The 22,879-nt window shown below is 40.6% G+C and overlaps 1 protein-coding gene across 5 annotated transcripts in view; it reads right to left on the bottom strand.

Moving 5' to 3' along the window:
* Nucleotides 1-20,772, bottom strand: part of CROT (carnitine O-octanoyltransferase) — a 105,676-nt gene extending 84,904 nt beyond the window's left edge. For all 5 annotated transcript variants that reach the window (XR_009505074.1, XM_059934017.1, XM_059934015.1 and 2 more), the window contains exons 1-7: nucleotides 20,344-20,772; nucleotides 20,003-20,092; nucleotides 17,284-17,419; nucleotides 13,926-14,050; nucleotides 12,296-12,477; nucleotides 12,000-12,124; nucleotides 3,632-3,740 (exon numbers count right to left, since the gene is read on the bottom strand). Coding sequence is in view for 4 of the 5 variants with exons in the window: in XM_059934017.1 (XP_059790000.1) it covers nucleotides 3,632-3,740; nucleotides 12,000-12,124; nucleotides 12,296-12,477; nucleotides 13,926-14,050; nucleotides 17,284-17,398 (656 nt within the window). In the remaining variant the exon portion in view is untranslated. The remainder of the gene's footprint in view (nucleotides 1-3,631; nucleotides 3,741-11,999; nucleotides 12,125-12,295; nucleotides 12,478-13,925; nucleotides 14,051-17,283; nucleotides 17,420-20,002; nucleotides 20,093-20,343) is intronic.
* Between the last annotated feature and the right edge of the window lie 2,107 nt (nucleotides 20,773-22,879).

Raw genomic sequence — 22,879 nt, forward strand, 5'->3', positions numbered from 1 at the left:
GAAAAAAAAATTTTAAACAGTACGCAAAAAGTACAATCTGTATCGTAAAAGATTGATAAATTAGACTACATTCAAATGAAGAGCTTTTGTTGATCAAAAAGACACTTTGGGGGCTTCCCTGTGACGCAGTGGTTGAGAATCTGCCTGTCAATGCAGGGGACAAGGGTTCGAGCTCTGATCTGGGAAGATCCCACTTGCTGCAGAGCAACTAAGCCCGTGTGCCACAACTACTGAGCCTGCACGTCTGGAGCCTGTGCTCCGCAACAAGAGAGGCCGCGATAGTGAGAGGACCGTGCACTGCAATAAAGAGTGGTCCCCGCTCGCCGCAACTAGAGAAAGCCCTCACACAGAAACGAAGACCCAACACAGCCAAAAATAAATAAATAAATAAATAAATAAATAAATAAATGTGAAATTCTTAAAAAAAAAAAAAAAAAAAAAAGACACTTTGAAACCCATGAAAAGCTCATATCCAGAATGTATAAGGAACTCCTACAACACTCCTAGTGTTGAACACACTAGTTCAAGTGCTTATTCGCACAACTACTTTGGAAAGCTGGCACAACCACTGAGGCTGAACATACACATACACTATGACTCCCCAAGTCCTCTCCTGAGTGTAATCAGACAGAAGTGCATGCATGTATACAACAAAGACTTGTACAGGAATTTTCACAGCAGCATTTTTTGTACTAATAAAAATTGCAAGCAAGCTAAGTGATTATCCTTGAGAAGGAACAAAAGCCCAGTAACTGGGAAGTGGTATAAGGGGGATTTCTGGAGTAATGGGAACGTTCTGTGTCTTGACCTGCGTGGTGGCTGCATGAGTAATTAGCTATGTACTTCTGTATGTGCTTGTGTACATGTTTGTAATACTCAATAAAAATAATATAAAATATATATACCTTCATACAATTCAACATTTAGAAGACAATCTAGAAAATTTGAACAACTGACTGTACTGATATATTAACATATTAAAGAATTCTTGATAACTTTTTAGAATAAGCAAGTCACTAGGTGTGATAATGGTAATGTATATTTATGTTTTTAAGACTCCTTATATCTTAGAGAGTCATACTATTTATAGTGAAAGGATATTACGTCTGAGATTTTCTTTAAAATAATCCATGGGGGAGTGACGGGAGGGGCACAGGAGGTATAGCTGAAACGAGGCTATGAATTTACAATTGTTGAAGCTAGGAGTTAATAACTGTTGAAGCTGGGTGTGAGTACATGGAGGAGCTTCATTATACAATTCCTGCTACATCTGGAAATTTTCCATAATACTAACTTTAAAAATATAAACATATGCAGCACTATTGACAATAGCCAGGTCATGGAAGCAACTTAAATGTCCATAAACAGATGAATGGATAAAGAAGATGTGGTACAAATTATACAATGGACTATTACTCAGCCATAAAAAGGAACAAATATGGGTCATTTGTAGAGACGTGGATGGACCTAGAAAGTGTCATAAAGAGTGAAGTAGGGGCTTCTCTGGTGGCGCAGTGGTTGAGAATCTGCCTGCCAATGCAGGGGACACGGGTTCGAGCCCTGGTCTGGGAAGATCCCACATGCCGCGGAGCAACTGGGCCCGTGAGCCACAACTACTGAACCTGTGCGTCTGGAGCCCGTGCTCCACAACAAGAGAGGCCATGATAGTGAGAGGCCCACGCACCGCGATGAAGAGTGGCCCCCGCTTGCCGCAACTAGAGAAAGCCCTCGCACAGAAACGAAGACCCAACACAGCCAAAAATAAATAAATAAATAAATAAATAAACTCCAATCTCTTTTAAAAAAAAAAAAAAAAAGAGTGAAGTCAGAAATCTAGAAAAATGATACAGATGAACTGGTTTGCAGGGCAGAAATAGAGACACAGATGTAGAGAACAAACGTATAGACACCAAGGGGGGAAAGGGGGGATGGGATGAATTGGGAGATTGGGATTGACATATATACACTAATATGTATAAAATAGGTAACTAATGAGAACCTGCTGTATAGCACAGGGAACTTCACTTCATTGTACAGTAGAAACTAACACAACATTGTAAAACAACTATACCCAGGACTTCCCTGGTGGTGCAGTGGTTAAGAATTCGCCTGTCAATGCAGGGGACACAGATTCGAGCCCTGGTCCGGGAAGATCCCACATGCCCCATAGCAACTAAGCCCATGCACCACAACTACTGAGCCTGCGCTCTAGAGCCCGGGAGCCACAACTACCGAGCCCACGTGCCACAACTACTGAAGCCTGCAAGCCTCGAGCCTGTGATCCACAACAAGAGAGGCCACCGCAATGAGAAGCCCGCGCACCACAACGAAGAGTAGCCCCCGCTCGCCACAACTAGAGAAAAGCCCACGCACAGCAACGAAGACCCAACGCAGACAAAAATAAATAAACAAATTTATTAAAGAAAAAACAAAAAACATACAAAATAATACTCTCTCTGTATACACTATTATATGTACATACTATTTGTATATATGTAATATATACTACATATAAAATATACATATATGTTCTTCTTTTAAAATCTGTATGTGCATATAAATTCACTGCAACAGATCTGGAAGGGTAGAACATACCAAGCTAGCAAGTGATTAATTTGGGGACAGGGAATGGGATGAGTAATATTTGTAATGTTTACCTTTTCTCCAAGGAGAATATATTCATATACATCTAGTAAAATTTAAAGTTAATTTAAATTAAAAATAAAATAAAAACAGATTTTTAAACATTAGCATATATAAAATTCTTATTTCTCACCTTACCGTCACCTTCTAAAAAGATAATTTTGAACATTTATTTTTTAACTCAAGCAAAAGCTTAAGACCTAATGAGAAAAAAAAAAAAAAAAAAAAAAAAGACCTAATGAGACTCAAGAAAGTAGTTTGAGGGACTTCCCTGGTGGTCCAGTGGTAAAGAATCCGCCTTCCAATGCAGGGGACGCAGATTCGATGCCTGGGTGGAACTAAGATCCCCCATGCCGCGGGGCAACTACTGAGCCCGCGCGCTGCAACTAGAAAGCCTGCATGCCACAAACTACAGAGCCCACATGCCACAAACTACAGAGCCCACATGCTCTGGAGCCCAGGCACCACAACTAGAGAGAGAAAACCCACACACCACAACTAGACAGAAGCCCAGGCGCCAGAACTGGAGAGAAGCCCCCTGTGCCACAACTAGAGAGAAGCTCATGTACCGCAACGAAGATCCCGTGTGCCGCAACTAAGACCAGACACAGCCAAAAATTAAAAATAAATAAATAAATTAAATTAAAAAAGAATGTAGTCTGAGGGATGAGGGACTGCCCTGGTGGTCCAGTGGTTGAGAATCCACCTTCCAACGCAGGGGACGCGGATTCGATCCCTGGTCCGGGAACTAAGATCCCACATGCCACGGGGCAACTAAGCCTGCACACCGCAACTACTGAGCCCACGTACTCTGGAGCCCGCGTGCCACAACTAGAGAGAAGCCCGCGCGCCACAACGAAAGATCCTGCATGCTGCAATGAAGATCCCATCTGCCGCAACTAAGACCCGAAGCAGCCAAAAATAAATAAATAAAATAAATTTAAAAATATATACAGAGTAAAAAAAAAAAAGAAAGTAGTGTGAAAACCTGAGGATCTCTGGTGGGGTCATCAAACATCCTTCATGCATTACATCGAACACAAAAACTCGGCCTCGACACATCACTGCAATGTGACTTGGGCAATGCCCTTCACTCTCTGGAAAAAAGAAAAAGAAAACAGAAGACTCAAATCTCTCAAAGTTAAGCAAGAGTAAAGTTGCATATTTATATCCAACAGAAAAAAAAATTCCTCCAATATTTTATCTATCATATATTCATCAAATATGTCACATGAATAAAAACATTTTAATAAGGTGATAAAATTTCAGTTATTATGTCATAAATACATGTTCTTGAAACCCGTCCATGTAAAACATCTAGAAATCCACGAAAGTTTCAAATATTTGTACACCTTAAGAATCATACAGGGCTTCCCTGGTGGCGCAGTGGTTAAGAATCTGCCTGCCAATGCAGGGGACACAGGTTCGGGCCCTGGTCTGGGAAGATCCCACATGCCACGGAGCAACTAAGCCCGTGAGCCACAACAACTGAGCCTGTGCGTCTGGAGCCTGTGCTCCGCAACGGGAGAGGCCGCGACAGTGAGAGGCCCGCGCACCGCGATGAAGAGTGGCCCCCGCTCGCCGCAACTGGAGAAAGTCCTCGCATAGAAACCAAGACCCAACACAGTCAAAAATAAATAAATTAATTAATTTAAAAAAAACAAAAAACTTCCTATTTAAAAAAAAAAAAGAATCATATAAATTCCATACTATTGCAGGGCTTTCTAGTTTTATTTATGGATAGCATGGGAAGAGAAAAGGGTCGCAGAGAAATCCTGGAGGAGAGCTATTTGAGTTAAGTTTCTTTTGGGGCTTTTCTTTTTTTTTTTAACATCTTTATTGGAGTATAATTGCTTTAAAATGGTGTGTTAGTTTCTGCTTTATAACAAAGTGAATCAGCTATACATATACATATATCCCCGTATCTCCTCCCTCTTGCGTCTCCCTCCCACCCTCCCTATCCCACGCCTCTAGGTGGTCACAAAGCACCGAGCTGATCTCCCTGTGCTATGCAGCTGTTTCCCACTAGCTATCTATTTTACATTTGGTAGTGTATATAAGTCCATGCCATTCTCTCACTTTATCCCAGCTTACCCTTGCCCCTCCCTGTGTCCTCAAGTCCATTCTCTACGTCTGCGTCTTTATTCCTGTCCTGCTTGGGGATTATTTTAATGTTTATTGATCATCACATAATTTAACTGCAATAGTATCTAGCTGTGATTTCTCAATAAAATAATTTTCAGTAGAATAAGGACACTGTATGCCTGGGTGGCAAGGAGAAAGCATTTTGCCCAATCTGCAGCATTACTTAAGGCTCTGATGACACCTGGTAAGCCACTGATAATTGATTCTATGACTCATTTGGCACATCTTAATTCCCCAAGAACTATTTATTTTTGAGATTTGTAAATCTCAGACTACTCTGATTTAGTCCCATTTTTCAAGTACTAGTCCCTTTGACAGGGGTCTTCCTATAAGATCTCTGCTCCTTCCCTCTCAAAAAAGAAAGAAGAGGAAGAAAGTTAGGAAAGACATATACTGCCACTGGAAGTAAATTTATTGGTTGACATTACAGACAAGGAACTGTGCTAAATGTTTTACACAGATTATCTAATGAAATCTATTCATCAGCTAAGAGGAAGAGCCATTTCCTGATGGCACTATTATTTTTTCTCTTACATCCTACTTCCTCAAGTCCTTGTAGGTGAGGTATGTATTTCCTTTGTCCCTCATGGCTATTTCCAAACCATTTCTTCTTTCTTCCCCTTCAAAAACCTCCATACCCTTTCACATTTACCACCACTACCTTTTATTGCTGTCCTCTATTACCTAAAATTTCAGGCTGCAAAAGAAAAAATAAAATAAACCTGATGCCAAGTTAATCAATAAATATTTGGGAAGAGGATGACAGAAGGGTGCTACCACAGGATGAGCATAAGAGGGGATATCTGAGCAGAGAACAAAATGAAGCAAAGGTGTGAATACAGAAATACCTGCAGGAAGAGAGTTCCAGGTAGAGGGAACAGCAAGTACAAAGGCATTAGGACAAAAATGAGCTGGTCTGCTTAAAGGGAAACAAGGTCAGTGCAGCTGCAGCAGAGAGAAATGGGTAGAATGGTAGAAAAAGTTGGGGCCAGACCATATTGGCCTTAGAAAGGGCTTGCAATTTAAAGTATGATGGAAAAGAAGCCAATGGAAGGTTTTAAGCAGGACAGTAATAATGTCACCTAAGTAATACTTTACAAAGGGCACTCTAGCTGCCATATGGAGAAGAGATTGTAAGAGGGAAGAAAATATACAGCAAGATCAGTTAGGAGGTAACTGAAGTGGTCCAGGGAAGAACCACCTAAGTGAGAGTTGATGGTGGCTTTGACTGGGGTGTGACACTTGAAGGAAGCAAGAGGTCAATTTTTTCTTTTTAAGAAGGGAGATATTACAAATTGGTACAACCCACTAAAGAGGGAAAACTGTTAATGCAGCACAGAGAGAAAGGATAATGCAGAAGCAAGGTCCTTGATTAAACAAGAGGTGGTGGGGCCCAGGGCACCTTACAGAAGGGTTATCCTTAGGAGTCAGAACAGTTCCACACTCTTAAAAAGAGAAGACAAAGTATATGAATGTGCAGTAGTGTATTGCAAGGAGGTTACAGAATGGGCCAATATTTGAATGAATGTTTCTATGACTGCTGTAATAAATTACCACTAACTTAGTGGTAAATCACCACGAACAACACAAATTTATTGTCTTACAGGTCTGGGGACCGAAGTCTGAAATGTGTTTCACTGGGCTAAAATGAGAGTGTCAGCAAGTCTGTGTTCCTTCTGGAGGCTCTAGGGGAGAATCTGTTTCCTTTGCTTTTTCAGCCTCTAGAGGCTGCCCACATTCCTTGGCTCAGGGCCCCATTCCTCCTTTTTTTTTTTTTTTTGACTGCCCTACGAAGCTTGCAGGGTTTCAGTTCCCCAATCAGGGATCGAACCTGGACCCCGGCAGTGAAGGTGCTGAGTCCTAACCACTGGACCGCCAGGGAATTCCCTCCATTCCTCCATCTTTAGAGCCATCAAGAGAGGATCATGACTTTCTCATGCTTCCATCCCACTGGTTCTCTCCTCTGCCTCTTTCTTCACTTATAAGAATTCTTATGATTACTCTGGGCCCACCTGAATAATCCAGAATAATCTCCATATCTCAAGGGCAATTGATTAGCAAACAATTTCATCTGCAACCTAATTCCCCGTTACCATTTAAGGTGACACATTCAGTAGGTTCCAAGGATTAGGAAGTGGACATATTTGGGGGTCATTATTCTGCCTACCAGATAGGTTGGCAACTTTGGTGAGAGAAACATTGCTTTACATTTGTTGAGAAATAAGAGAGTTCATTAGCTGGGAATAAAGAAGGAGAAGGGTGTGAAACAGTCTTCTCCGGAAGTGAGAGAATAGCTTGACAAAAGAATACAGCAAGGTAGTGCTCTGCGTCCACTTGAGGTTTGACTGAGAAAAGTTAAGTGATGTTTTGTGGTTTCCTTTGGCCAAGTAAATTGCTAGGGTAGGTGCCTTTAATATGTGGAGGAAAGACAGAAGACTGAAATTTAAAGTGTTGAGGCGGGGGTGGAGTGGGGAGGGAGCAGGTGAGCAAAAGTTTGAATGTATACGTAAGGAGTGGTGACAGTACAGAACCACAGAAAGATGTGAAGATGTGGCCGCAGGGAGGGAGAAATGAAACAGTGAAGAACTGCAGAGTAACTGAATTTTAAGTCAAGATGTGGTCAAAGAAATGGCTGAGGTGTACCGAAAGGAAGCGAGTTGTGAAGAGAAGGTGGAGGTCAGAGTGAGATGCCTACAGCCACACTATTAGAGGTGAGAGTTTTTGATTATAACAAGGTCTATGGCTGGGCCATGGGGAGTGGGTTGCTGCTTGAGAAGGAGAGGAAGGAGAGGAAGGAGAGGAAGGAGAGGAAGGAAGGAGAAGCCACGGGTCATCCACAAATGGAGGCTGAAGCCAGCAAGAATGTGACTGAGGTAGTAATGGAGAGACAGACAGTGAGACTGGTGCTAAAGCAATCAATGAATGAAGGAAAGTGATCAAAAGGGAAGTCACTATGACAATGACAAGCAGGGGTGACATAACCTGTTAGCATTTTTTTTTTTCAAGAGCTCAAATTGCAAGGGAAAAGAAAAAGTGGAAAGGGCAATAGGAAATAAAGAAAACACCAACATCTCCTACTTGCCCTCCAGTACCAAAGTGTAAGAGAAAAACAAAATCCCCATTTGAGATGGTTACAGGAAAAGCAGTGCAAAAAAATAACCAGGTTTCATGAACAGCACCTTTCAGAAGGAAAGGGGAACGTTCAGAGAAACGGTGGAGGATATAATGGATTTTGCTGACCATGAGCTCCATCAAGTACAGCAGAAGGGTTTGGGGAAGGAGTGGAGGGTGGGTCCCAGCAGTGGGGAACTTGAGTCAAATTAGGCTATGCACAAATCCATGAATCTAGATGACAAGAGATGACATTCGAAGTCTGAACTTCTTGGGCAAAATGAGGTGCACAGGATGAAAAGCAAAACGGAACTAGTCTTAATGGTCTCTTAAGGTCAAAAACAACAACAACAACAACAAAAAACAAAACTAGGTCTAACTTGCCTGCTTATTGAGACTAGCCTCTTATCTGCAGCAGCCTGCGTGCTGCCGTCCCCCTCAACACACATAATTTCTTCACTTTTCTCCTTACCCAGGATAGATTCTAGAGCCAACATTATAATTTCTCCCTTGCAAAAATCCTAACTCCCGCTTCCCCTGCACCTGCCCGTTGCTGAAGGAAAAAACACAACACACCATACAGTCTAACTTTAAATTCACAAAAACACATCTCAACACTATTTAGCTACCCTATGTTTCCACAGAACAAAGTTTGCTTTTCCCACTTTCCAAAATGACCATTTCAAACCATCTCCTTTTTTCCTCAAATATTCCACCCCCACCTCAGTTCTTATTTCACCGAGGAAAACACAAGCAGTACATGGAACCGCTTCATCCTCCTACAGCAAGATCGGCCCATCTGTGTGCGTCTAGACGCACACCTCCTGCATTGCCTCTCATCCTTGCTCCTGCCAAAGACCAGTCCTTCCACCATTTCTGCTCTTATAGTCTCAATGTCTTTGGTTCTTTATCCTTTCCCCTGCAAGATAATTTTTCCTTCTCTCCTACGTCATTCCTATGATGTATCACCCATCTTTTTAAAAAAAATAACACATACACACACACACACACACACAAAATCTCCCACTGCACATCCCAACCTTTTTTGTAAGAATTATTTCCAAATGCTGCCACCACTTCTTCAGTTTGCTTTCATCTCCTCCAACTGAGCTCCGTTCCCCAACTTCCACTAACACTGCTCTTGTCAGGGGCAGCCTCTGTCCAAATCACTCTGACAAATCCAATGGTCACTTTCAATTTCTACCTCATTTGACCTCATGGGAGCATGAGGTAAAATAGTTCTTTCTTGTGGCTTCTGGGAGACCACTGTTCTTGTTTTCTTCCTGCTTTGGTCTCTTCTGCTGGTTCCTCCTTCTCTGACCACCAAATACTATATGTGACTGTGATAAGGATCAGTACTGGTCCCCCTGATCATCTTCAGCTGTATGTATTCCAAAAGTAATCTTACCTATTTTTATGGGGGTAGAAATGATTTCTGTGCCTGCTAATGATGACTCCTAAATCTTTATCTGCAGTCCTGAATTCTCCCCAGTACCCCAAACTCTGTACCCAACTGCCTATTTACATTTCCACTTAGATGTCTAAAAGGCACCTTAAATTCAATGCAGTCTAGGGAACTCTTTATTTTCTTCCCTAAATATTTCCTCCCAATTTTTCCCACCTCATGAATCAACACACCTATCTACCCCGTTAGCTTCTCAAGCCCAGTAACTTGAGGTCATCTCTGATTCCTCTTTTTCTCTCACATCTCACAACCAGTCTATGAATAATTCTGCTTACTCCATATCCAAAATATCTCCAGAATCTAGTAACTATTCACCACCTCCGTGTTACCACCCTAGGACAAGTCATTATTATGGCTCACTGGGACTACTAAAACAAGCTTCTAATTCATCTCCCTGCTGCTACATGTCTCTCTCCTAAAAATTTATTCTTCAAACAGCAGGCAGAATGATCTTTTTTAAAACATAAACTGTTCACATCACTCTCTTTATCAAAACCCACTTAGAGTATCTAATCACATTTTAAATAAAAGCCAAAAAACCTTAGTTGGCTTACAAAATACTATATGATCCAGACTCTTTTACATCTTTACAATCTGCCCCCTCCTTCTTGCCTACTCTGCTCCATCCACATTGCCCTTCGAACATGCCAAGTTTATTCATGCCCAGAAGATTCACCCCTCAACACACACACACACACACCCCACTACCACCTCTACCTCCACCAGCACCAACAAACTGAACTAAACAAAAACAAAAATGAAAAGCAAAAAAACTGTGCCAGATCATCTTATTATTCAGATCCTCAGTGAGGTCTTCCCTGACTACCTAATCTAAAACAGCCACCCAGTTACTCATGTGATTTGAATTCTCTATATAGCATTTGTCACAAACTCTATGATATTTTTTCATGTTTACTGATTCCCTCAGCTTTATCCCTATTTGCACCTCTTCACCTAACTGTAAGTTCAAGAACATGCTAACCATGACAGCTTAAACCACTGTATCAAGAAGTACATTATTAAATTAATGAACCTTATGCACTGTAACTTAAAGAACTTACCTTATCTACAGACATGCCTACTAAGCGATAAAAGATTGAATTCAAAACCAGGTCTACTGATAATAGTTCTTAACTATTATTTCTCTTTGCTACTGCTATTCTCCTATCAATTTTCTCCTGTTCATCTTTTCAATTCACATTTGGACGTTCAACTTTATGCCATAAATAACCAGGTTCCTAATTCTTTCTTTTAATTCTTTCTCTTGCAACATCAAGGTAAATGTGTCTGGGCTTAAGGACATTAAATATCTCAAGCTCCTACAGAGTTTTACATGCAAGAAGTTGAGTTCTACATGAAAGTAAACTTATACTTCTCACACTATAAGCAAAATTGGGTATTGAAATTTTACTTTTAAATAAAATTTTATATAAGAAAAATATCCATTCATAATGACATTCTGCAGTAATATAAACTATGTTATTAAATTTATAAGAAAAATTCCTGAAGTAACTGGAAACCAGCAGTTACTACAACAGAATTTTCCCTTTGAAGATATGCTAGGACACCAAGCAGAAAGTGCCATTAAACTAACTGTAAAAACAAAAACTCTGATGAGTCAATCTGAACTCATGTGCCTTCAAGAAGATTGGTATCAGGCTCTTACCTCATACGAGGAATAGGGGTGGGTTGAGGGGAGGAAAGCATACTCACAAAGACAAATGGGACATGATGAGCACATACAAACACTCAAAAAGAGAATTCAGGTAAGAAATGAGGGTAGAAAGAGAAGGATCCAGATCATATGCTCCAGATCTCCTAAAACGGATTCACAATTCTACCCTTTAACTAAAATTTAAACTCTCAAATGATGCAACATAAGCAACAGGTTTGTACAGAACCATGTAAGACAGTTTCAAAAAATCCATTCCCGGGCTTCCCTGGTGGCGCAGTGGTTGAGAATCCGCCTGCCAATGCAGGGGACACGGGTTCGAGCCCTGGTCTGGGAAGATCCCACATGCCGCGGGGCAACTGGGCCCGTGAGCCACAACTACTGAGCCTGCGCGTCTGGAGCCTGTGCTCCACAACAAGAGAGGCCACGGCAGTGAGAGGCCCGCGCACCGCGATGAAGAGTGGCCCCCACTCGCCGCAACTGGAGAAAGTCCTCGCACAGAAACGAAGACCCAACACAGCCAAAAATAAATAAATAAATTAATTAATTTATATAAAAAAAGAATCCCTAAAATGATTGGTTTAAAAAAAAAAAATCCATTCCCAAAAATTACTTCCAGCTAATCACTATGACTGAAAGAAAAGGTTCATAGAAATCTTCTGATGAGTCAAAATCCAGTAAGAAATATTTTTCAAAACAGTATGTTCCAAATTAAAAAAAAAAAAAAAAGTATGCTCCACAGTGTCATGGGAATTCCCTGGTGGTCCAGTGGTTAGGACTCGGCACTTTCACTGCTGTGGGCCCAGGTTCTATCCCTGATCAGGGAACTAATATCTCGCAAGGCACGCGGAGCAGCCAGAAAGAAAAAGGATGTTCCACAGCATCACAGAAGAAACTGCAGCAAAACTACCCAAATCCCAATGCTTTTACGAGAAAAAGCACATGTGTTTGTTTTCTACTTACCAGTCCTAAAATAATTAATAAGTGAATCTCTAGTAATTCCTGGAACCTTGCAGGTGGCAAACAGCATTCGGAATTGATTCATATCTAGAGGAGTATTTCCAACTTTATGAACAGGCAATTTTTCTCTATTGAAACAAACCAAAAAAGTATATTGACCAAGAAATCATTATAAAATTTATAAACCAAACAGTCACACCTATAGTATTCATCCCCAAACGAGTAAATTAAGCTTCTCAACATTGTGCGACCTGAGATCTTGGGTAAGTATGTAACCAAATTGACAAAACCATCCTTACTTTCTTAATAGCTGCCAGTAGTTCAAGATATGCCAAAGACTTATACTTCCTCTTTCCAATTGCGTGCCTTCCTTTGGAGGCCAGTAGTGTTCAATATGGCTTGCAGGACCCCCAAAGTTGACATGCAGTTGTGATGGTATACGAACATCCAGGTAGGCAACATTCAGCCACCAGTCTTCCAGCTAAAAGAAATTAAGAACATCAGCCTAATGCTACTGATAATACTTCAGTGTGTAACTGCTGGGGAGAAAAAAGCTCTATTTGTCCTTTTTTCTTTAATTAGTCTTCAACACTTAAAAACATGTTTCATTTTAAATCATCACAGATATTAAAAAACGGTACTGTGATCATTTCTTTCTTTCAGAATTATGGGATCTGAATTAAGTACTATTCAGTTCAACTACATTATCAAAAACGTGAAACAAGAAAGCACTGAAACAAACACCTTCAGACCGATCATACTGAAATCACCAAGTACTCAGAGTACCAGGAGTACCCAACAAAGTACTCTAGGTGTGTTTTCTCAGAGTACCTGGGGTACAATAGATATTCAACAAATCCTCAATTATAACAATTATTAAGGCACTTATAATTTTCCTATTTCCTTTTTCATAGAAATATGAAAACTTTTCAGTAGGCTTAAAACTAATTTGGATTTTTCACTGATACCACTTTCTATGTGTCCCTCTTTCACAACATTCAGCTGAATTTCATGTATAAGTAAGTGGATCTCATCAAATTACCTGGAGCTCTTTTTGAAGAATTTGATGTTATAAACTATAATCAGTCATTTGGAAAAAGATATAAGTGAAAAGGATACAGGCAGAACAACAACTTCTTTACCTTTACCCTAATTAAAGTCACTCAAGGCTCAAGATTGAGAAAAAAGGAATCTTGAGGTATAAAATTTTATTATTCCATCATAGGTATCAAAGGACAATGAGAAGATCAACTTGCTTTTTATTTCTAAAACTAAATGACAGTTACAATAATTATTTCTAGATTAAGGCAATATCTTAAATTATGAAAACTCATGCTCTGGTTTGTACTACAGAAGCAGAGTAGTTAAGACGAAAAAGTCAAAGAAGATTCCTTGTGGCAAATTACTGAGATCCTCAGTAATTATTAAACCACTGTCTCCTCAGTCTACCTAACTGAAACACAGACTACTCATAACCATTCTCCACTCCACTTTTGTAATGGCCCTTTTCTCCTACGTACTGTTTAAATATTTGTATGCCACCAATGTGATGTGTATTTTAGTGTTGTGGGACTTTGATTATCTGGGCAAAAGGTTTTCCTCAAGCATGGTCTACAGATGACCTGCATCAGAACCACATGGAGTAGTTGTTAAAATAAGGATTTCTGGGCCCCCATTCCAGAGATACTGAACCAGAATCACTGGTCCCAGGAACTCTGCATTTTAACAAGTTCCCAAATAGGAGAGGAGCCCACACACAACACTTAAAACTCCCCAGAGTTAACCAATTCACTCATTCTTTTGGATGATGATAAAGACAACAATAATGGTAAGGATTTTACAGTACGGTAATAATTTTAAAAAGAAAGCCAGATACACTTTTTTCATTAAGTATCAATATTCTAATTCTAAGTACAATAACATAAATACCCAATTTCTTTTTTCTTTTGCCCTTTCAAGTAATTTCTGCTGCAATTTTTCTCCAATACCATTTTGAAATTTTTGGACAATTGCTTCAGTTTTCTTATATTCTTCTTCATTTGCAAATGGCTTTACTATAAAGAAAAAAATATGCATTAAAGTACTTAGATATCAAGTACCACAAACTCACCTCAGTTATTCTTACACAAATCTTGACTCAGTTATATAAAACACTTATGTATTAGAGCAGTCCACTAAATTATAATCGAGTTTACAACATGAAAATGGCTGAAAAGTAATAATGCAAAATACTGGAAAAAATAAAACAGTGGATACTATGTAGTCTGATAACTACTTCCCCCAAAATTATTTAAAAATCATTCTGGACGATGATAGTTAAAATGACATACAGGACTATCATCTAGCTACTAGTCCAATAGGAAAGTAAATCCTGTTTAGCCATGACTGAGAGAAATTAAAGCTTCTTTCCATTAATGTTGAAGCAGAGCCTTAAACATTATGAATGTAAGTGCAATATGTATGTAAATTTCAGTGTAAAGCCTTCCCAGAGCAGTGTAGGGTCCCTTCTGGCCAATAACGATTTCCCTCACACAGAGGCGCACACACACACACACACACACAAAGTATACAGGGGTATACTTAGGAATTATACCTAGTCCATGAAAACCAAGTGTTCTGAAAATTAAGCTATAGATGAAAGTAAATTAGAAATCAAGGGACATTAATATCTTCCTTTTGTTTTATTTTTGTCACTTCAAAGTCTTCTCTTAAAGTTAATTTAAATAGCTGCATTCAGAGAGCACAAGTGAATAATCAGTGAATTTTTTAAAAAAGAAACTAGAATTCCAAGATGAAAGTAGGTGCGAAAAAAGAATTAAAAAAAAAAATCAGAGGGCTTCCAATTAAACAAAGGGAACTAAGGTCATAAATTTATCTTCACTTCTAGAAACTCACTAAAATGAGAGTAATTAAAAAGGCATAAATTCATAAGGACATAGAAAATGAAAGAAGAGAGGACAGCAGACAAGTTAACATTTTACAAATTAAAAAACATGTAGGAAAATGGTGACTAACCGCAGAATGGAGAAAGCATAGACAGCCTGGAAAGTGGAATGTAGTGGGAGACGGGAGGGTTAGGTGCAAACCAACAAGCAAGCCAACTCCTGCAGCAGAACCCCAGGGAAGTTCAAGAATTCAAGACACATGGACTTCTAAAGGCAAGGGACAAAGTGAGGCTGAAAAAAGGACAACTGCTTCAATGTAGTCGGTAAAAGCAGCAGACAACCACCCCATCCACATACGTCCCTGTAGATCTTCTCCATTCTAGAAAGCCAGGCAACTCCTTCCCAATGGCACTAGAAATCTGAAGGTTTACTCTTAGGAGAAGTTGTACCAAACAAGCAGAATACATGGATTCTAGCTCATATTTTAAAAAGAGGGATTACAAAGAAAGTGCACACCAGAACAATGAGCCCTCCTGCGCCCCTCTCCACTCAGCTCCCAAAACACTAGCAGTCAGGCTTATGCCTTCGCAACAAAAGATGAGAGAATTCTTCTTTGGGAAGCTATCAATCAGTCCACGAGAAAGGAGTACTGGTATTTGGATATGTCCCAATGGAACTGCTAGATCTCTGCCCTATTACCCTTCAAGGCTCATTATAAGGCCCACTTGTCGCCAAGGTCTACCCACGCACACGGAGCTCCCAGTCAGCTTCTCAGGGTCTGACTCAAATATGAATGACTAAGGATTGCCAGATATTTGAGGAAAGCCTCTAACATAACAGTCAGAGAGCAGAACAAACCAAAAAAGGACTAATGATATCAAACAGTAAATGGACCAAAAAGGGACAGGTACTAAAAATGAAAGGAAAACAATTTTTTAATTAAAAGCTTTGCCCAGAAGGACCCAGATCCAAGTAATAGGAGTTGCTCTCAGAAAGAGAAAAGAAGGGAGGAGAAAACTATAAAGGAAATGAAATTTTAAAAATTTCCTACAACTGAAGAACATGATTTTTTACATGGAAGGGACCCACTGAGTGTTCAGAGAAATAAATGACAAAACCTACACACCATGGGACATCACTGAGATACTCAGAATAATAGGGATAAAGAAAAGGTTTCCAAACACATCCAGGGAGTGAAAAACAACAGGTCACATTATAGGATCAAATACCAGAATGGCATCAGATTTCTCAAGAGGAGCAAACGAACAGTGCCTTCAAAACTTACGAAAAAGCCATTTCCAACCCAGAATTCTATACTCAGCCAAACAGTGAAGTATGAGTAGCATAAATACATTTTTAGGTCATAACATTCTTTTCCTCCCAGACACCCTTTCTCAAATAGCTACTGAAGATTTACTTCACCAAAATAAGGGAATAAAAGAGGAAGACAGAACCCAGGAACCATGGAATACAACACAGGAGACAAAGGTGAAGAGAACAGCCAGGATGATGGCTACGGGAGAGCCCCAGGGTAAGCGTTGTCCAGTCAGCTTGAGAAAAGTGAACACTGATTGGAACAAGAAGGTAGGGGGCCCCAGGAGGGATGTCTCCAAGAAGAAATAAAACTGACGGACTATCATATGTATTTAAATGGATTCAGGGATTTTAGGTATAGTGAAGTATTTGGGAGTGAATTAGTTGTGGATACAAAGCATACTAAGCAAATGAAAAATGAGGAAAAACCCAAAAATGCAGCAAAAAGGTAATCAAAGTACTGTACACTGAATGGGTCTCTTGTGAATAACTGCATAACCACAAACCCTCAATGGTCAGGTAAATCAATTCAGGTAAATACTGATTTAAATCAGGTGAACACTAATTTAACTGCAAATGGTGATTTCTTACAACTACACAGAGAAAATGAGAGGGAAAATGTGGATATGTTAGACTGCATAAACGTTGGGAAGCGAAGGTGGAGGTTAGGGGGTGTAGGACAGCTAAATCTACATCTTTTTAGGAACTAATATATAACATCTACAGCTAAAAAAAAAAATCCAAGAAATAGTAGTATATAAGAATGTTAGTTTAAATCTGGAGGTAAACACAAGAAGCAGATAAAATATTTGAAAATGCTTGCCTAAGGGCATGGGATTGGCAGTGGGGGAAATGAGGCAGAGGACTAGTACTTCTTATTGTAAGCCTAAAGGTACTCCCTGGCTTTTTAAACTATGGAAAAATTAACGTGAGAGAGAAAGACAGACATGTTTTGGACATTTTAGGGATAATTTTAATTATCATAAGCCTAGAGGAAAAAGCAATTAGACCCTCATCAACTTCTAATAATTTCGCAGTTTTCTAAGTTGCTAGCAATATTAATATATGCTAAAAGATTACAAACATACCTGATTCAAGGTATTTCTTTAATGATTCTTCAAGTGAAGGAACAGGCAGTGATGGAAGAGAATCCTGGTACTGAAATGTTCTTTCTTCAGTTGATTTAGCCAACTGATTTTCCATGATGCGATCACAATAGGAACACTAAAGGAAAAAAAAAGCCCTCACCTCACAATTCAATTTCATAAATATTCTTTTAGATGCTAGTGTCAACTCACTACATCACTATTTAGTGACCACAGTATATCTAGGACTTGGTCCTAGTCCTTAGGAATTCATGAACTTGTCAGAGAGAGAAAACCAATTAAAAAAAAAAAAAGTGTAGAGTCAAATGTGCTAGAGGTCAAGGAGTGATCAGTGAGACCAGTATAATTATCATTTATTGAGCACCTACTATTTGCCAAGTACTGCAATAAGTGTTATAGAAAATGTGTTATCTCTCTCATATTCATACTATCTCTGAAAGGTGGCGTTCACTGCCATTTTACATAAGAAGTCGAAACTCAGAGAGATTTAGTAAATTGCCTAAGGTCAAACGAACAACTCAAATCCAGATCTGTTTGACCACAATCTTCCTCCCATACAAAGGCTACATGATAGTGGGTGAGGGGACTTACAGTAGGTCTAAATGGGTAGGTAGAATTCAGATGTGTAGAAAAGGATAATGGGCTGAGAGAAAGAACTTTGAAGAGGAAAATACGAAAAGTTGTGGAAGAGTCATCCAACTATAGAGTTACAAAATGTTACAGAGTACATAAATCATATGACAGGCTGCCGTAACCTAATCCTGCAGTGGTGTGAGGCCTATACAGAATGATCTCAAGTATCCCAAAGCAATCTTGTACATTTTCCACAGATGTATTAATTTTCAGAAAAATCAAAGTAATACAAAATGTGAATAAAGAGATTCCTCAAAGAAGCCTTTATAAATTATATATTAAAATAGCAGTTGAGAAATGAAGAAACATTAATATTGAATAAGAATTTCCTGTCCTTTCAAATACTACTTGTTAAAACTAATAGCAAAGCCAAATAAAATATTCAACTCAGAAAGTTACAGGATAAAACATCATAAAAAACAATGGTGTGGCAGAGACTGTTTTCAGCCAATATAACTTTCCCCCTTCTTTCTTAACAGAATCCTGAGTTTCAGCTGGGTAGACAGCCATATAGCTGTATCTTTCCTACTCTCCCTTGGAGCTCAGTATGGCTTTGCGACGTATATGTTGCCTCCAGATCATTCCCCTGTAAGGAACTACAGGTGTTCTCCTGTGCTTTCTCTCCTCCTCACTGCCTATCAGGAAAGTCCCAACTGGAACAGCATTTTGGACCCATTTACAGGAGCCACGTACTGAGGCTGTCAGAATCTTCCTACTAGCCCTGGACTCCTTCTTCTAGATATATCAAAAAAAAAAAAATCTTTTATTAACGCCATTGTAGTTTGGCTTTCTTTGTTAGGGGAGAAGAGCTTAGCCTACACCACTAATATAAAAAGATAACCCCAAAAATGAGGTACAACAAAGATCTCAATTTCTCTGCTTCTTCCTTTCTAAATAGGAAGAAGCACTTCACTTTCACCATCCGTAAACATGCCTTTAGATCGAATAGAAATGTAGATCTGGGTCCAAATACCAACTCGCCATTTTCTAGCCATATGCCCCTGCACAAATAACTTTACCTGAATTTCTTCATCTGTAGAGAGGATACTCAAAGAATCAGACAGAGTTGTTGTTAGGGTTTTAGTTTTTTTTTTTTAATACCTGCAAAACTGCACTGTAAAAATAATCTAGTTTTGAGACAACCATATCAGGCTAGGTAGAATTTCTATGAGCTGCTCCCATGATTCTGTCCCCTCTGATACGCAGAACCTGTGAATATGAGATTATCACTTCCTTGACTGTGATGGTGTTATTGCACAATTGACCTTATTTGAAGTAGGGAGGTTATCCAGGTGGCCCTAATCTAATCACTTGAGCCCTCTGGAGCAGAAAGCTTTCTCCAGGAGGTGTCAGAAGACTAGTCAGGGAGATTAAAAACATGAAAAGGATTGGAGGTGCTATCTGGCTTTGAAAATGCAGGTGGTCTTGTGGAACTGAGAGAGGCCCCAGCTGACAGCCAGTAAGGAAACTGGAACCTCGCTCCTACAACTGCATGGAAATTAATTCTGCCAAGAACTTCAATGAGCCTGGAGATGGATTCTCCCTCAGAAAGCCCAGACCAACATAACTTTTATTTCAGCTTTGTGAGATCCGAAGCAGCGTACCCAGCTAAACCTACAGAGACCTCCCATCTACAGAGCTGCTAGTTAATAAGTTTGTGTTTTTTTAACTGTTAGGTTTGTGATAAATTGTTATGGTAGCAATAGGAAACTAACACACATATATAGAAAAAAATAAGCTATTCTCTGTATACATCCCTGCCACTCACTAGACTCTAGGAATCTGAGACCACGACTACCAGTACCATACTCACTACAGTCTTAACTCACCAAAAGGTACACAGTAAAAACAAGAATTAACAGATTCTTTCATGGAGGATTGTTTTGAACTCTCAATCACAAAGATTAAATAATACAATTCTAAACTAACCTACAAATGCATTAAGAAAAATGATGACGCTGGATTTAATTACAGTGGGCCTCCTGGGAGCAATAAGATGTAAACTCAAAGTAGAAAACAGAATCAGGTAAACAAGAAACAGAAACAAGTAAAACAGATTATCACATACCGGTACACCAAGATCAATTGTTTACGACTTCCAAGAGCGTGTTGCAACAAATCTATTTTGGAATCACAGAGATTTGAACTGGGCTGGTGACTGTGGGCAGGAAGAAAAACAAGTTTAACAATTGCAGGGGTAACAAATTAACAGAAACTAGTAAAAGAAGGTGGAAGACAAACAACTTAGGGGTTGGAGGCCCCAAGCCTCAAACTTTTGGCAATCACAGCAAACACACGCAAACAGTCCAGCTGCCAGAAAGCTGGATAAAAATTACTACACTATTAACTAGGTTAACTACTAGGACAACTACACTCCCTTCCATGAGACAGTCCCCAGAAACGATGTACCTCCCGGTGCCCGGGTATCTGGTGCCGGCGCTTTGTCGCAGGGCTGCAAGTTCAAAGCTTGGCTCTAGAGACAAGAGGGGTAGAGGGCGAGGAGGTCGGAGACTCCTCCCACCAACGCAAAGGCAGCTCCGCATACTCCAGAAGCCACCAGGTGAGAGAAATTCAACCAAGCACCACGACGGACCAGCCTAGCGGCCCAGCCTCAAGGATACCTCTCAGACCCCGGCAAGCGAGATGCCTGATGCCACCCCCGCCAGTCCTGACACCTCTGACGCTCTCCACTATTTAACGCTGTTCTAACGCCTTAACTTTCCCCCCCCCCTCGAGGGTTAGCCGGGGAGGGAGGGAAGAAGAAGGGAGGGAGGGAACTCTACTCCGCGGGCCGACCACTCCCGACCCACAGCGGTTGATAAACGCCGCCGCAGCGCTCAGCTGCGCAGGCCCGCTTCCCTGAGGCCGCCCCGGAGCGGCAATTGGACGGAGACCCGCTAGGGTCCCGCCCCCCGGGCAGCGGGAAACGGGGATTGGCTGGGAAGCCGCGACGGTTCCTCCCCCCCACCCCCCGCGCGCTTGAAGGCGGGGGTGGCGGGCCGGGCCTGCGCTCTGGTGCGACCTAGCTCCGCCTCCCGTCTTCTGTCGGGGTTAGGGGTCAAGGCTGCGGGCCTCGCAAAGGCTCGGCGGGACGGACGAGAGAAACGGTCCAAACCCAGCCCGGCAGCAGTCAACTGCTTGCTGCCGGTGGAGCTCAGCGCATTGCCAGGGACACGGAGAGCGCTAAGGGCCGTGCTCCGCTCACGCAGTTACCTAACCCTCTGGAACGGATGTAGGAACAGATGGCCCATTTTCACCCAACTGCCCTGTTCCTCTTCTAGCCCCACCTATGGCTTACCAGCCGCTCTTACCCCGTTCCCAGTGTGACGCTTTTTGTAACCCCCAAGTAAGAATATATACCAGCGCCTTAAAAAGGAATCCTATTTTTCACTCCGTGTCCTAGGAAGAGAACAGTAACCACATAAATCCCTACTTGACCTCTCTTTTCCTTCATCCACCGAGGCTGAAATTTGCCCAGCGTAGAGAGGCTGCAGCGCTCTGCTCCGTCGGGGCGTCCCTACCTTTCCACAGGTCTTCATGCTGCGCAAGGTCCTCGAAGCCCCCAGGACTCACACTGCAAGCTTGAGGTTGACCTGATGTCTTTTACTATCGCACCAAGAAATGAAGTTTTTAACCAGAGGGAACTAGGCAAGTTCTAGAGGAAGATCATAATATAGTTAACTTAGTTTCACAGGCAAATCCTTTTTACATTTACCTCCTGAAATATACTTTTTCATTTTAAATACACTTTCATTTTTGTGGAAGAAAAGACAAATAGTTTACAGTGGCTCTGAACTGGATATCAAATATAAATAACTGGATTCCAAATTAACGTGTCATTACAGGTCCTTTATCTGTCTTTCCTAAGTCCCTTAATAGTAAAATCTGACCAGAAGGGAACTGAGGCTATGTATAACTGAATATTCACTTGGTGTGAATATTCATAAGTTCTCTACAGAAATATTAATGAGTTTGGTTACAGTGTAGCTTCCCCACTTGCTGGAGATGTTACTTAATATGTGGCAGACACACTTCTCTGATAAAAGTTCTGAATTCTGAAACATCAGGCCAAAAAAGTTTTCAGATAAGGGATTGTAAAGTTGTAGTAGTAATTTCTGAAGGTGCGGTAAAGAACTTTTCTCTCATAGTATTTAAGTTCTGTGTTCTGGATAATGTTCAAATTGGCTTACAAGATATTATTCTTAAACAGAATTTTAAAAATAGTCAAAAAACCTTCACTGTATTTTTTTTTTCCTTCCTAGAGAATTTTGGCACCTCTTAAAGTTTATGCATGTTTAATGACTGTGGGTGCTTTAGGGTCACTTAGCTTCACTGCCTCTCTCCTAGTCTTAATGTTTATTTAAAGGGAAACAAGATATTTCTGTAAAGATTCCTGGATTCTTAGAAAGAGAAAAACCTGTGGTACTGAGTGAAAAGGAGTGGAACAGAGACTTGGGTATGCAGGGGGAGAAAAGGTGATGTTTAAAAATATACTGCTAAGGGCTTCCCTGGTGGGGCAGCGGTTAAGAATCCGCCTGCCAATGCAGGGGACAAGGGTTCGAGCCCTGGTCCGCGAAGATCCCACATGCCGCGGAGCAACTAAGCCCGTGCGCCACAACTACTGAACCTGTGCTCTAGAGCCCGTGAGCCACAGCTACTGAAGCCCGCACGCCTAGAGCCCGTGCTCCACAACAAGAGAAGCCACCAAGATGAGAAGCCCGCACACCGCAACGAAGACCCAACTCAGCCAAAAATAAATAAATTAATTTTTAAAAAAAGTACAAGAATTAAGAAAATTGAAAAATCATAAAACAGAAAATATACTGATAAGCAGAGGTACTAATAATCCCCCAAAGCATATATTTTAAAATGATTTTTCTTCAAAATACATAATATGTGTTTTATTGGCAGATTCCAAATTATGTTCTGTTCAGGTTAAATTTGA

The sequence above is a fragment of the Balaenoptera ricei genome, chromosome 9 (genome assembly GCF_028023285.1).
Source record: "Balaenoptera ricei isolate mBalRic1 chromosome 9, mBalRic1.hap2, whole genome shotgun sequence".
Lineage (NCBI taxonomy): Eukaryota > Metazoa > Chordata > Mammalia > Artiodactyla > Balaenopteridae > Balaenoptera > Balaenoptera ricei.